The following is a 14,626-nucleotide window of genomic DNA, read 5'->3' on the forward strand; positions in this document are numbered from 1 at the left end:
TGTCCCAGTGGTTCGGTATGCATTCGCTCCTAACCGGAAACATCCGCAAAGGTGCCTCCAGTTTGATAGCACCACATTCACTTCCGGTCTTTTTGGTTCTTTGTGTGCACTGTCGTCCTTTGTGCGGTGTATCAAATGTATCAGCTCGGTCACAAATGACTCATGCAGAAATGCATCTGCGGTTGCCTGGGGCCACCAAACTCAGGACCATCAAAGGTGCAATGGGGTTGCCAAATTACGACATTTTAACGGACAACCATATAAGTTGTGTGTCTAAAATCAATATTTGAAGCAAATAGTCAAGAGTGCCAAAGAAATCACTGTCTTTAAGTTCACGTGTAAAGGTGCTCAAAAGTAAGCAGCAATATATTTGATATATGGAGTTTTATATTTTTGAGCACTTGAAGACATCTTTGAAAATGATTTCTGTTTTACTCCCAAAGAATTACTTGTTATAGGAAAAGCTTAAGCTGTGAAATCACAGCATATACATAAATTGGTTGAAAATTAAATACTTTCTATTAAACTTTACTCAAACGCGAGTTCTCAAGCATTATCATTTATCATGTTAGGTTGTGGTCCCCTAAAGAACAATTTATTGAAACTAATAGGATTGAAATACCACTACCAAACAGCTTTTCTTCCTTGGTAGGCATTTTAAAATACGATTTAAGATTTATTCTTACTGTGCCGGCGGTATTTTTTCATAATAGTTATATCAATTTACGAGAATCAGTAGGAAGGGAGTAAGAAAAACTCTACTTATGGATACCCTAAAACCACAATCGGAAAGGGACTTGATAGTGGTTGTTATCCAATCCTTGTAGTAAAGAAAGCTCACGAACTTCATTGCCTTGCCGCCCGCACATCCCTGATGTCCGCCAATGAGTCCGAGCAGAGCCCCATTGCATAGTAGTGGTCCGCCCATGTCACCGGCACAGGTCTGTCCCTCGCCCACGGGCTCCGTGCAAACATAATGATCCGACGTAAAGGAACCGTCGTGCTTTTGGCACAGCGATGGCGGTCTTATAATAACGTCCAAGTAAAGTAGTTCATCCGAGTAAGGCCCGTGCTGGGAATGGATTTTATTAAAGAAAAAATTAATATTTCTTCAGGACAGCGGTCGGCACACACAGGTTACCATTTACTTGTTACCTACTGTGCGTGTGGCGGCAGACATTGATCAGAGAATCACGGCTTCAGGCCTTAGGAATAGCTCACCTGATATATCTGGCCCCAGCCAAGGGTCACACATGTGTCGCCATAGGTCACATTGGCCATTTTGCGCAAGAGCAGCGGCAGTACGTCGTGGTTGGAGCTCGGGATGCGTTCGGCTAGTCTGAGGACGGCCAGGTCGTTCTTCTTATAGCGCTCGTACTCCGGATGGACCACCAGACGATCGACGAATCTTGTGTCGGCATCCTCATAGTCCGCCAGTCGAGTTATATGTGCGAAAACCACCCGAATGCCCCGTGGATTCATCGAGGCCTTGTACCGACTGAGGGAGGATTACCTCATTAAAGAATGAATTTCCCCAACTTAGACAAACTCACTCCGTTAGACAGTGGGCGGCTGTGAGGACCGCTCGACTGCTCACCAAGACTCCGCTGCAGAAGTGATTGTCTCCACGGTGCCTCACATAGTTGTGGGTGCGGATCGAGACCACGTGACGGGACAGTCGGTTGCTCTTTGGCTTATATCCTCCAGATATCAACATCTCGAACGTTTCGTCGCTTATGTCGCCGATTACACCAAGTTCAGCCTCCGACAACGATCTACTCAACACAAGTCCCAAACACAACACAGTCAGAATTTGCATGGTTCATTTGTTTTTTAAACTGAACAGAAATTATTTGAAGCATATGTAAAGGGATATAGTGTAACATTGTGAGATTCGTGCGATGAAATTGTAAAGCTAATGCAAACTTTCACGTTTCTAGATTGGAGTAAGATTATGTTTTACCAGAATATTCATCACTAGATATTATATTTTATTCTACTGTTGATATGCTTCTCTATTATCTCAAGTAATAATGTCTTGTATTGTTAGTTATAAAGGGTTTATTTTGGTTCGAGTCCTATTCTACGATTTATAAACAATTAAAAAATAACATAATTATGTGTTGCTGTCAGAAAAGGAGCCTTTTAGGGATCCTAGCGAAAAATTATCTGGGGATCTCTGTACTTTTGCTCAAGTAACTATAATATTTAACCATTGACTTGAGTGTCAAACATATAAATTTAAAGTTCATATATACCAAAATTAATAGGACAAAATTTCAAAATATATAAATGTGCAATCGTAAAACGTTTCTTTTAGTTTATTCAACCGTTATACTATCTTTTATTGGATTACTGTGTCTTTTTTTTTTATGTGTACCTCCAGGTAGTTCTCTTTAAGCACACTTAAGCTCTGATTTAATGTTAGTTGTGAAAATGCTACTGCTCAATGCGGATTCGTTTTATTGAAAGTACTTCTTAAGGTGACCTTCTCCTACAAATCAATAACTATAATAAATTTTAAAATAATGTTCAAATTCGAAATTTTATATAAAAATGGTCTGGGTTTACATATGTTCAGCGATTTGCGTGTTTTTAAAGCGTTTTGTAATATTTTAATTTTGTCTTCAATTCTTTTCACTTTGACACCTATTTGTGTACATATGTGACGATACATTAATCGCCAAAACGAAAGTTGTTTCTGCTTAGGGAAATATTTGGGTTTAAAATTTGAAATAATTAATTAAATGTTGAATGAACCATTACCCACAAGGCAAATTAATATTAATAAACCAACTCTTCTAAATTTTTGGTATTAGGCGAAAATGAGTTTTACAAACATTTGGTGACATATATTATAATCTTGGTGTGGCCGATAAATCATATGATATTGATATTTGTCGTTTGGAAAGCGCGGGTAAGTTTTTGAAACTGTTCCTAACAATTTCGTATAATTTTTAATTTTAAGGAATGGAAATACATAATACCGGTTGAAATAATTTGTGGCTTGCTAGGGGTGTTGGCAGTAACGTATCTGCTCCTGAACCAACTGCATGTCATAGACTGGTACGACTTTCCCGGATATATACACTTCGGTCCCGAAGGAGGAGGAGGAGGAGGTGGTGGTGGAGGAGGCGGACAGAGCCACTATGGAAAAGGAAAAGGCGGAGGAAGAGGCGGAGGAAGAGGCGGAGGCGGAGGCGGAGGTCGAGGAAAAAGATCGACCTCAGATAAAGATAAATCGGATATTTACTGGGCGATCGTAGCTTACGGTAGTTTAGTGATATAACTAGAGTGATGTTGAAAATATTTCTTATTGATTTATAGCATGTTGGAGTTTCTCACTTTGGGTCCCACCATTGGCAAAATCATCTATAGACGCTCTAGAAGGGAACTACGCCTGGCAATGTTCAATTTTACGTTAGTAATTAAAAAATGAAGCTTGTGCTTAGTAAATTTTAATACATTTTTTTGATACAAATCTTAATGTGCAAAACATTATGTGACCTGAACAAAATAGATCGATGTATTTTATTCCTAATATGCAGATTTACTTATAATTATATTTCATAAATCACTAAAATAAATTCAACTCTCATCGTTTATTCCAGATTTCTAAAATTAATCATTACGAGCTAAAAAAAAGTTCGTTTTTTTTAAATGACGGTTTAAATAATATTAAGTAAGAATGTATTAGATAAGTTTTTGTAAATGGGATAACTTTAAAGATTATTGATATTAAAAGGGTTTTTACAAAAACTTTTGAAAGTACCTTGTGCTATTCATCAAAATATATTAAAGTACAAAGCCTACACTCAGAAAAAAAATCAAGTGTTTCGTGCTTGAACCTAGTATTTTCGGTGTCAAAACTTCGCCAAGCATGGAAAATACAGAACGCGAGAACAAAATACTACTTTCGAGCACGAATTTTCAAGACCCAGTATACTAGATTTAAGAACCTTTCGGTCTTGAATCTAGTATGAATAATTCTTAAATCAAGTCATATTTGGACTAAAAACAAGAACGATTTAATAATAAAGTAAAAAGTTGCAGGCATGATTTAAGGACGAATAATTCTTAAATCAGTATATAAATATTATGAAATTAAAATGAGTTTTTATTTTATGCTAGTAAGAGAAATAAGTATTGAAAACTGAAACGAAATAATGGAGATATATATAAATAATATTAATATTTTAAGTTTACTTACGACTTGCCGCTCACGGGCATTAAAACTGTCTAATTTATGCGCCTTAAATACCGAGTACTTTCAGAATAAACAGTTGGGAATTATTAGAGTTGGCAGACATTAAAAATCCAAAAAGTGCTCAATATGAGAATTTTTTGAGCACGAACGTTCTTAAATGTTAAGAATGCAATTTTTCTTAAATCAAGGCTGTTTGTACTTCTTTTTAGCACGGTGTTTTTCCCTGAGTGTAAAATTCTGGTAAAATTGGTCGGTCTAAAAATTAAAAATAGGAAACTGTTTTATCAATAACGAATTGTAAGTTCTACCCGTTTACTCGTAATGCTCTACATTTACATTACAATAAAAAGGGTTTTTTAAGGTCTTCAAGGAACAGTATGAAATACCCCCAATCAAAACAAGGAAGAACGCTATAGTAGAGTACCTCGACTATCAGATACCCGTTACTCAGCTAATGGGACCAAAAGGGAAATGGAGATATGCAAGCAGAAAAGCGAGACTGAAATGCGCCACCTACGCCTGATCTCAATATATGGTTATGAGAGCGGTAGACAGATTTAAGGGTAATGGGCGTGAAAATTGTAGGCGCTACAGGTTAGGGCGGTTTGTGGGCGTAAGAGTGGGCGTGGCATATTCGCGTAACAAACTTGCGCTGCGTACAAGGCTACGGAATTAAAATCTGAGAACCCACTTCTCTATCTTTTGGTAGTTTCCGAGATATCCGCGTTCATATTTACGATTTTTTCAAGCTTGTGGGCGTTAAAGTGGGCGGTGCAAACTTTTTTTTGGGTCAATCAATAGGTATTGATAGGAACAATACAAATCAGTTGAAATTTTTATTCTAGCATCAAAGCTGTAGAAGCCACAGTTTCGGGCGGTTTGAGGGCGTTAGAGTGGGCGTGGCACATTGCTGAAACAAACTTGCGCTGCGCAGGAATCTTAGGCAGAAGGAAGCGTTTCTGACCCCATAAAGTATATATATTCTTGATCAGGATCACTAGCCAAGTCGATCTAGCCATGTCCGTCTGTCCGTCTGTCTGTCCGTCCGGATGAACTCTGAGATCTCGGAAACTATGGGAGCTAGGCTATTGAGATTTGGCGTGCAGATTCCTGAGCTTCTTACGCAGCGCAAGTTTGTTTCAGCAATGTGCCACGCCCACTCTAACGCCCAAAAACCGCCCAAGCCTGTGGCGCCCACAATTTTCATGCTAGATACAAAATGTTAACTCTCGCTTTGCTGCTTGCATATATCCATTTCCCTTTGGTCCCATTAGCTGAGTAACGGGTATCTGATAGTCAAGGTACTCGACTATAGCGTTTTTCCTTGTTTTAGTATTGGGCTACTCAGATAAAAATTGGTATTTTGGTTACTTACATGATATGCATTATGTTTAGGAAATATATAAGGTTTGCATTTAAAGCGAAAAATTATCTGGGGATCTCGGTACTTTTGCACAAGTAACCAAAATATTTATCCATTGACTTAAGTGTCAAACATATAAATCTAAAGTTCATATATACCAAAATTAATAGAAAAAAAAAATACAAAATTTGAAAATGTGCAATCGTAAATCGTGTATTTTAGTTTTTTCAACCGTTATACTAGCTTTTAATGGATTACTGTGTCTTTGTTTTTTATGTGTACCTCCAGGTATTTCTCTTTAAGGACACTTAAGCTCTGATTTAATGTAAATTGTGTGTTGAAAATGCTAGCGCTCAAACCGGTTTTTTTTTAAAGTACTTTTTTAGGTGATCTTTTATAAATCAAACATTTTTTTTTTAAATATAATAACAGCCTAACTTTTATGATCTAGAGAAATACTTTTTTTTTATGTGCTTCTTCATGAGAATGTTCCATTTTGTTATCAATTCTTTCCACTAAGTCCCCCGTTTCTTTGTCTAAACTAAACTTGTTGTTGCTCTGGAAAATTTGTGGGTGTAATATTTTATAACAATTAATTATATGAAAAATATGCCATTAGCTACCCTTACATAAATTAATATTAAAGATCTAAAGTGTAATCTATATTTTTGTATTATTTTATATTAGGCGAAAATGAGTTTTACAAACAATTGATGACATATATTATGATTTTCTTGTGGCCTAAATATAATGTTATGCTAATAATTTTGATTTGGACTACGCGGGTAAGTCTTTAAAACTGTTTCTAACAATTTCGTATTATTTTTAATTTTTTAGAAATGGAAATACATAATACTGGTTGAATTAATTTGTGCTTTGGTAGGGGTGTTGGTAATAACGTATTTGGTTCTAAACCAAGTGCATATCATAGACTGGTACGATTTTCCCGGATATATAATCTTCGGTCCTGAAAGAGAAGGAGGAGGTGGTGGAGGAGGCGGTCATAGCCATTACTATGGAAAAGGAAGAGGCGGAAGAGGAAGAGGAGGAGGAGGAGGAGGAAAAGGCGGAGGAGGAAAAGGCGGAGGTCGAGGAAAAAGGTCAACCACACATAAAGATGCATCGGATTTTTACTGGCTGATCATAGCTTTTGGTAGTTAAGTGATATTGCTTGAGTGATGTTGAAATTATTTATTGATTTATAGGATGTTGGCTGATATCACTTTGGATACCATTACTTGTAAAAGTGTGTGTAGATGCCCTAAAAGGGAACTACGCCTGGGTATATTGAATTGCATTATAATTAAAAAATTAAGTTGTAATAAATTGTGGTGATACACAGATTGGATGTAAAATTTAAATGTTACATATCTGACATCTGACATATTTTTGGGTACAGTGACTCTTAGCGTTGCCATATACAGTGGTGTTCAGGAGCTTAGCACTCAAAGAGAAACACATACGAATCATTTTGATATGTGCGTTCTTACTCTTATTCGTATATTCCTCGGAAAGTGTGTAACAGGTAGAATGATGCGTTTCCGACCCTATAAAGTATGTATATTCTTGATCAAAATCACTAGACGAGTCGATCTAGCCATGTCCGCCTGTCTGTCCGTCCGCATGAACGCTGAAATCTCAGAAACTATAAGCTATCAATTGGAATCATTGGAAATCAAATTTATTACATGTATTAAAACTTTCGTATTTGTACTATTTTATTTACATTTTGTTTTGTTGTTTCTCCGGCTAGCCGAAGCAAGGTTATAAATTTTCTCTTATACGATCCAAGAAGGATATTTAAAGACCCATTTTGCAATAAGATATTGTCATCTCTTAATGATAATGAACTTGAGGAAGTAGAAGACCATCCATAGACGAGACAAGGGCCAACAAATGGGCTAAATCTAACCATACCTGCGTCATTATTCTATTTGATGTCTACTCGAAGAACTTCTGATAATATTCGTACAGTCAGGTGGACTAACAAATAAAATCTTTTTCTTATCCTTTTGATGGTGTACAAAAGAAAGCTAAGATGATTTGTATTACGATTGCAATAGAGCGTGGTGGTCTCAAGGTTTTAATGATTCCAGACACTTTGTTCATGGCTGAACACGGCGCTTTTTATAAACACGATGGGTATGTAAGTCGCTACTTGCCGATATATACCAAAATTTATTCATGCCCGCGCTTAAAAATAACAGGAGTATAGCTTGGTGATATAGGTTTTTATGGGTTAAGATCGTGACAAGAACTATTGCCAGCCCACTTAACCCGATTGTTTCAATTGTACATATATAATAAGTATAAAAGGGACATAAAAAGCAACTAGCAGCATATAATCATTTATAATTATTTTAGTAGACTTTAGCTCCCCGAATAGCCATCAAATACAATAAAGTAAGAATACTGGATGTACGCCCTTTCTACATCCGCCAATCCAAGGGTAGTCTTTTTTCATTACGTTTACACCTAGTGGGATAGTTATTACCATACCAGATGTAAGCAGCCATAACACTATAAAATGAAAATTAATATAATCAGCATAACAACAATGTTACGTATTTACTAAAACAAATAAACAACCACCCAAAATCCATTAACGATACTTAACCCTATCAGAGAACCAACTACAACGACGGTATTTCCATTTCCATTTGTAAAAATTTAAAAAGCATTAGTCATCAGTGAAATGGTGCATTCCTTAATAATTACCTGCTTCAACCAAATCAAAACTAATCCGGCATGGTAAACTATTCACATGCATATTATTACTTACAACAAGAACATTTTGTAAAACTTTTTCTTGTCTGAAAATATATAAGATTTTACTTTTCCAAACACCTGATTTCGATATGGTAAAACTAAGCCCTTATCATGGGCGTATATAATGCATTAAGTATTCAGATATATATATATATCAATAAACAAATTAATTAAATTACTACACCGAAGAATTTGTTTTAAATTTTAAGTAACTTTCGTAGTTTTTCGAAATCTTTTTACAAAGAGTAAGGACTGCAATCATCCCAATTTAGATGGAAGTAAAAACCAAATCAAAAATGTGACTCTAAAATAGGTGTTCGACTTGTAAAAAAAGGGCCCCATATGCTTAGAACATAAACTGAGTCGGAGGACTATCTAACCATTCGTAAATTGAATGAGAAAAAATTTAATCTTTTCGGATTGCCAAAGCTAACTCCCTTTCTTGTTTTTTTCCCAATGTCACTCGCGTTATATAGCATCCAAGGTTGTATTAACATTCAGATTGCCATACAATAACTAAGAAGAATGCAAATTGTTCCAAACTTGTTTAACAGGTTTTTTGCTTGCACATTTTAATTTATGTATAATGCTTTAAACATCTGTTATATGGCGTGTCTGACCCTTGAGTCAACGGCATTATATTTATGACAATTTCTTAAATATCTAAATTGAAAGAATGGGGAAAAGTATGTGATAGTCCGGTTCTTCTGGAGCTAGGAGCTCCAAAAATAATTATTTTAACATTTTCCACTTCCCGATTTCCCAAGGGGACCTTATTAACCAACAACAACTGTTGACTTTAAAGAATTCAAAACAAATATCTCCCACCATGCCAAATTTTACCGTTTCGTACTTAAAATCGTCTTTTAATGTACATGAATTTATACAATGGTTTTATTAAAATAAAAACCTATATTTAATATTAGTACATTATATATAATCGCCAGTTATGTTTACCATTTTTACTCTAATACACCTAAAGAAATCCTTACCAAATATTACAAAGGGACAAAGCACAATGCGAATTGCGGCCCAAATGCATATTAATGCTGCTTTTCCTGGTCCCATTAAGTTTTTTGTAATAAGAACAAATGCATTGACGACAATAGCAAGAACAGCCTTTACTCCGTTAGTAGCGCATTCTAAAACTTTACCTCCTTTCCCGCAAGTTTCTGCAACATCCGAAATAGCTTCAATAATAGCGTGCAATTCACCTCCACCCATTTCCTCTACCATACATAGAAGAAACGCTTTGAAGGCCGCCTTAATGGGATCGAGCAGCTTGCTTACTGCATTGATTATACAATTCCAAAACTTTGCGGTAAAAATTTTAATAAAGAAAGTCGCGTAGACGAGCATTGAGTAGTTGTAGCCAGCATCTTCTTCTTCCTCAGATTCATCTTCGTCCTCTCTTTTGTAGTCCGAATCCTCTTCCTTATAATAGTCTTCCTCAGACATCAAGATGTATGAAAATGAGCACATAACCATAACTAGTAGGATCTTTTTCATTTCAATACTTTTTTCTGAGCACTCCCTGTTGGTAATAATAGCGAGCAAATGACTTGTAAGTCATGTGTTTTATATAAGATATATTCTTACCTGGTACTTCTGTTGTAGAGGGGTATATCATTTATTTCAATAACCAGGTTAAAGTGGTGTCAACTTTATATATTTCGAATATTATTTTTATTAAAATCTTATCACTTAAGACTGATTTTCACTAAAAGACTACATGTTTTTCAAAGTCAAAAAATATTTTTTTTAAATACTTCCATCCTGTCTTAAAAATCAGTTGATCTGGTAAAGACTGGATAGCCACACAATTAATTTTTAAAATTATACAACGTAGTAAAACCGAGACAAAAAATTTTAATTTGATTATGTTCAGTTAGTACCGATACAAACTTTTTGCTTTTTATTTTTTCGCTTCACTTACAGAACCGAGACAAAAAATTTTAATTTGATTACATTCAGTTCTGTTTGGATCGAAGCATGGTAAAGGCATTATTTTGATACCCTTGCATGGGGTATAATGATTTCAGTCAGAAGTTTGCAACGCAGTGAAAGAGACGTTCCTACACAGAGAAAATTCTGACGTTCTCATCTGAGTTGAAAATGTTCTTAAAAATTAAACGAAGAAATCAAGTTGAATTGGCGGTACATTAAGTACATTGTATGTACAAATAAACTATTACTTCAGTCCTTAGTGTATACTTATCAAAAAGTTGTTAAGTAAACTAAATTTAACTTTTCTCTTCTCACCATTTTGTTCTAATATTGATACCAAAATGTACTTACCGGTTAAGGTAATGTACACGTAACATGGTTTTTAAGAACGAATGTTTTCAATTCAAGAACAATGTTCTCAATTTAAGAACAATGTTCTTAGATAGTTATTTCTGTGTAGACGGGTCGATCTAGCCATGTCCGTTTTTTCTGTTAGTCTCTAGTTTTAAAGCCACCGGGATGAAACCTTTCCAAAAGTCTTATTTCTATTGGAGATAGTATATAAGTCAAAACGAGCCAGATCGGACAACTATTGTATATCCTATAGCTCCCATAGGATTAATCGGAAAAATATTGAGAACAATTTATTTTATCTTAGCTTCGTTTTTTTTGACTCATTATCGTCTACTCTTTGGAATAAAATTTGCTTAAATATATTTAGAGGTTTGAATTAAATTGAAAAACGATAAAGAACGCTATAGTCGATATACTCAGCTTAAGGGACCAAAGGGAAACGTATATACATATGCAAGCAGCAAAGCGAGATTGAAATGCGCCACCTAACGGCGATCTCAATATATGGTTATGTGGGCGGTAGACAGATTTTAGAGGCGTTATGGGCGTTAGAGTGGGCGTGGCAAACTTTTTTTGGTACGTATTGACGAGACTAATACATTTCAGTTAAAATTTTTTATGTAGCATGAGAACTGTAGGCACCGCAGTTTTGGGAGGCGTGGCAACCTACTGAAACAAACTGCGCAAGAAGCTCAGGAATCTACATACGAAATCTCAACTATCTAGCTTTTGTAGTTTCCGAGATCTCAGCGTTCATCCGGACGGACAGACAGACGGACATGGCTAGATCGACTCGGCTAGTGATCCTGATTAAGAATATATATACTTTATGGGGTCGGAAACGCTTCCTTCTGCCTGTTACATACTTTCCGACGAGTATAGTATACCCTTTTGCTTTACGAGTAACGGGTATAACAAGGAAAAGTCGCCGTATATGGTTAGTAACGTCATTAGTGTTATTATATTGATTAGTTATATATAATTTGCCGCATCAATGTCAAATGTATAAAACGGGCAACACTAAACTATTTCTACGTGGACTTTAATAAGATCTCCCTTAAACGTGAACAGTAGTTGTTCGAAATGGACGCGTTCATATCAGGAATTACAGAAACAATCAATCAATCGTATTTACTATTGCCCACGATTACTATTCCTAAACTTCCATATCCATTTAATTTCTCACTCACAACAGTGGATTATTCGGTGCCCACTCCACATGATTTTACTTTTACCGACTTATTCATAAATTTATCGATATCTTCCATCGAAAGCACAGGAAAATCTACAAAGCCAACATCATCGCTTAAGTCTACTAAAGGAACATCAGCAAAATCAACAACAAAATCAGTGAAATCGACTGCATCAATAATAAAGTCTACAACAATCAAATCTACGTTAAAGTCCACCACAGGAAAATCGACAAAACCAACATCATCGCTTAAATCTACTGAAGGAACATCAGAAAAATCAACAACCAAAGCCGTAGAATCGACTGCATCAACAATAAAGTCTACAACAACTAAATCTACGTTAAAGTCCACCACAGGAGAATCGACAAAACCAACATCATCGCTATTATCTACTAAAGGAACATCAGCAAAATCAACAACCCAACCCCAAAAGTCTACAACACTCAAATCTACGTTAAAGGCTACAACAGAAGCATCCGCTTCAAAAAAAAAATCGGCATCAATCAAATCTACGTTAAAATCTACCACAGGAACACCTGCGAAGTCTACAACTAAATTGACCTTAAAACCGACAACAAAAGAATCTGCAATAAAAACAACGCTGAAACCTACTACTGCTACAAAAAAGACAGCAACTTTAAAATCGACTCTGAAATCTAAACCTCAAACGTCACAAATGAAACCAAAAGCAACCCCAACGACTTTTGTCCAAAAATTAACGCAATCCAAAAAGGGTAAAAAAAAGTAAGCCAACTAAATGATGTACTTCAATTTAAAAAACGGTTTAACGATTTAATCTGTATACATTTTTAGGGTTACACTTCCGTATTACCCAGAGCATACGAACCTTCCCACACCGCCAAAGCCAGCGATCCCGCCCACAGTTAATACGAGGAAGTTTAAGGCTGTCGCCAGTAACTTAGTGGGGAAAGCAAAAAATAACCGGGTTGCAAGAAGTTGCTTTGAAAGAGCGTTAAACTCAGCCCTAGCCGTAATTGTAGCGTTTAGTGAAGCTTTTCAGAATTGCTATTATAGAGAAGACATAAACTCTATCCTGGTAATACTAAAAGTATGCTCGCGAATAATCACAAAGGCCCGAAACACATGTCGAAATATCTTCGGTCCGATGGTAAAACTACGATGCGCAGGGGTACTGTTTATAGCTATTACTGATCTAGCAAAAGAGATCATAGAAGTAGTTCCAACACTTAGTAGCCGAGACATTAAGCTTAAAACTAATTGCTTATTGCAGCAAATGATTAATATTGGGTGTGCCGTCCTTATTTTGATCGGGGATATCGTTTACTGTTCCTTAAAGACCTTAAAAAGCCCTTTTTAAAATGTAAAACCTTACAATCTCTTCAGCCTACCAACCCAACTTAAGTAAGGTAAACGGGTAAAACTTACAATTATTATTGATTAAATGGTTTCCTACAACAACGACAAATTTAACCTGAATTCTGAATTTAAAAAATCCAGCTCGTTTTATTTTTTATTTATTTATTCTCAGGCTAAAAGGCAATTGAAATTACCTATAGCCTATGCTTTTCATTGTAGCTATAGCTACTGTGGCCTTAAGCTACGTTTGATATATTACAATTTACATTTTTACATTTAGACTATGTCTAGGTTTTAAATTGCATGGTATAACTTAATTGCCTTTAGAAAATTCATGGAAGCTTTGATATTTAGGGTGTTGGGGGTAAGGAGTTCAGATGGATTTGAGGGTAGGAACTTGTTTCTTTCCGATAGAAAGAGAGGACATTCTAGAAGAATGTGTTTGATTGTGATCGATGTGTTGCAGCGCTCACATTGCGGTGCTGCTTGTTTGTTTATTATGTGTTCGTGCGTGAGCTTGGAGTGTCCCAGCCTTAGTCTTGAAAACTTAATCAAGTCTTGGCGATTAATATCGTTTGCTTTAATGTTGTAATTTTTTAGAGATAGTTTGTTGGGGTTTATAAGTTTATAGTGGTCTGAAGTATTTTCCCATAGAGATGCGAATTGTTTTTTGAATTTCTGTTTGATAAATAATTGTGTGTCCTTGTAGTTGTAATTGTTTTCGTAGAGGTGTGGAAATAAGTGAGCTTCCTTGGCAGCTGCGTCAGCTGTGTCGTTTCCAGTTATGTTTGTGTGTCCTGGGATCCACAATAATTTTATGTACGACTGATGGCTGTTGAGAATATCTCTGATTCGAGCGGTGTAGAAGGATTGGTTGCTTATGTTGGCTATTGATTGCAGTGACGATAGTGAGTCCGAGCAAATGACGAATCTCTTCTTTTGTGATACAGCGTAATCACACGCTGCATAAATAGCTGCCACTTCTGCGGTGAAGATAGAGCTGTGTGCTGGTAGGAGTGCTGTTTTAATGATGCGTGTGTCCGTAGTGATGCTATAAGATACTCCGTGCCCAGATTTGGATCCATCTGTGTATATGAATGCGTAGTTATTGTAGAGATCTTTAAGGGAGAGGAATTTTGTTTGGAAAACAGTTGTAGGAGTGTTCGATTTAGTTGTGTAATGTAGTGTTAAGTCTATTTTATCTTCTGAGAAGGACCATGGTGGATGTTTCTGTTTCCTTAATTTAACTGAAGTGCAGTTTATTCCATTTTCGAGAACGAATTTTAACGCTTTATGTAGGATTGAAGGTATTCTGGGTGTTCTTTTGGCGTTCTTTATCTTTTGGAGGACGGTTTGAAGTGGCGTATTTTTGGCGAATGTGAAAACCTTACAAATCCGCGCAGTGGTCAGCTCAATTCTAATCTCGATAGGTGTAATATCGGATTCAATCAGAAG

At 36.1% G+C, this 14,626-nt stretch overlaps 1 protein-coding gene and 2 long non-coding RNA genes across 5 annotated transcripts; 2 read left to right on the plus strand and 1 right to left on the minus strand.

Moving 5' to 3' along the window:
- Positions 1–640: 640 nt before the first annotated feature.
- Positions 641–2,051, minus strand: LOC108008826 (chymotrypsin-2). Its single transcript, XM_017072734.4, has 3 exons — positions 1,554–2,051; positions 1,222–1,498; positions 641–1,072 (listed from the first exon to the last, which is right to left on the minus strand). The coding sequence occupies exons 1-3, from the start codon at positions 1,817–1,819 to the stop codon at positions 719–721; spliced, it is 897 nt and encodes a 298-aa protein (XP_016928223.2). The 5' UTR covers positions 1,820–2,051; the 3' UTR covers positions 641–718.
- A 175-nt stretch (positions 2,052–2,226) lies between these two features.
- Positions 2,227–3,519, plus strand: LOC108008921 (uncharacterized). Of its 2 annotated transcripts, none has more exons than XR_011603663.1 (4): positions 2,227–2,483; positions 2,820–2,917; positions 2,969–3,272; positions 3,328–3,519. It is a non-coding gene; the product is annotated as an uncharacterized lncRNA (long non-coding RNA). The 2 variants fall into 2 exon arrangements; XR_011603662.1 differs by having other exon boundaries at positions 2,228–2,386.
- Positions 3,520–5,710: 2,191 nt separating this feature from the next.
- LOC108008913 (uncharacterized) lies at positions 5,711–6,913 on the plus strand. 2 transcript variants are annotated; one of them, XR_001767423.4, is made up of 4 exons: positions 5,711–5,858; positions 6,258–6,355; positions 6,408–6,723; positions 6,776–6,913. It is a non-coding gene; the product is annotated as an uncharacterized lncRNA (long non-coding RNA). The 2 variants fall into 2 exon arrangements; XR_010653608.2 differs by having other exon boundaries at positions 6,454–6,723.
- Positions 6,914–14,626: the final 7,713 nt, after the last annotated feature.

This window comes from Drosophila suzukii, chromosome 2R (assembly GCF_043229965.1).
Source record: "Drosophila suzukii chromosome 2R, CBGP_Dsuzu_IsoJpt1.0, whole genome shotgun sequence".
Taxonomy (NCBI): Eukaryota; Metazoa; Arthropoda; class Insecta; order Diptera; family Drosophilidae; genus Drosophila; species Drosophila suzukii.

Excerpts from the sequence above, each read along its gene's own strand:
- LOC108008826 (XM_017072734.4), bottom strand. The coding sequence starts at position 1,819 with ATGCAAATTCTGACTGTGTTGTGTTTGGGACTTGTGTTGAGTAGATCG. Across the intron at positions 1,499-1,553 it reads GCCGCCCACTGTCTAACGGA|TCGGTACAAGGCCTCGATGA; the intron begins GTGAGTTTGTCT and ends ATCCTCCCTCAG. Across the intron at positions 1,073-1,221 it reads GCTGGGGCCAGATATATCAG|CACGGGCCTTACTCGGATGA; the intron begins GTGAGCTATTCC and ends ATCCATTCCCAG.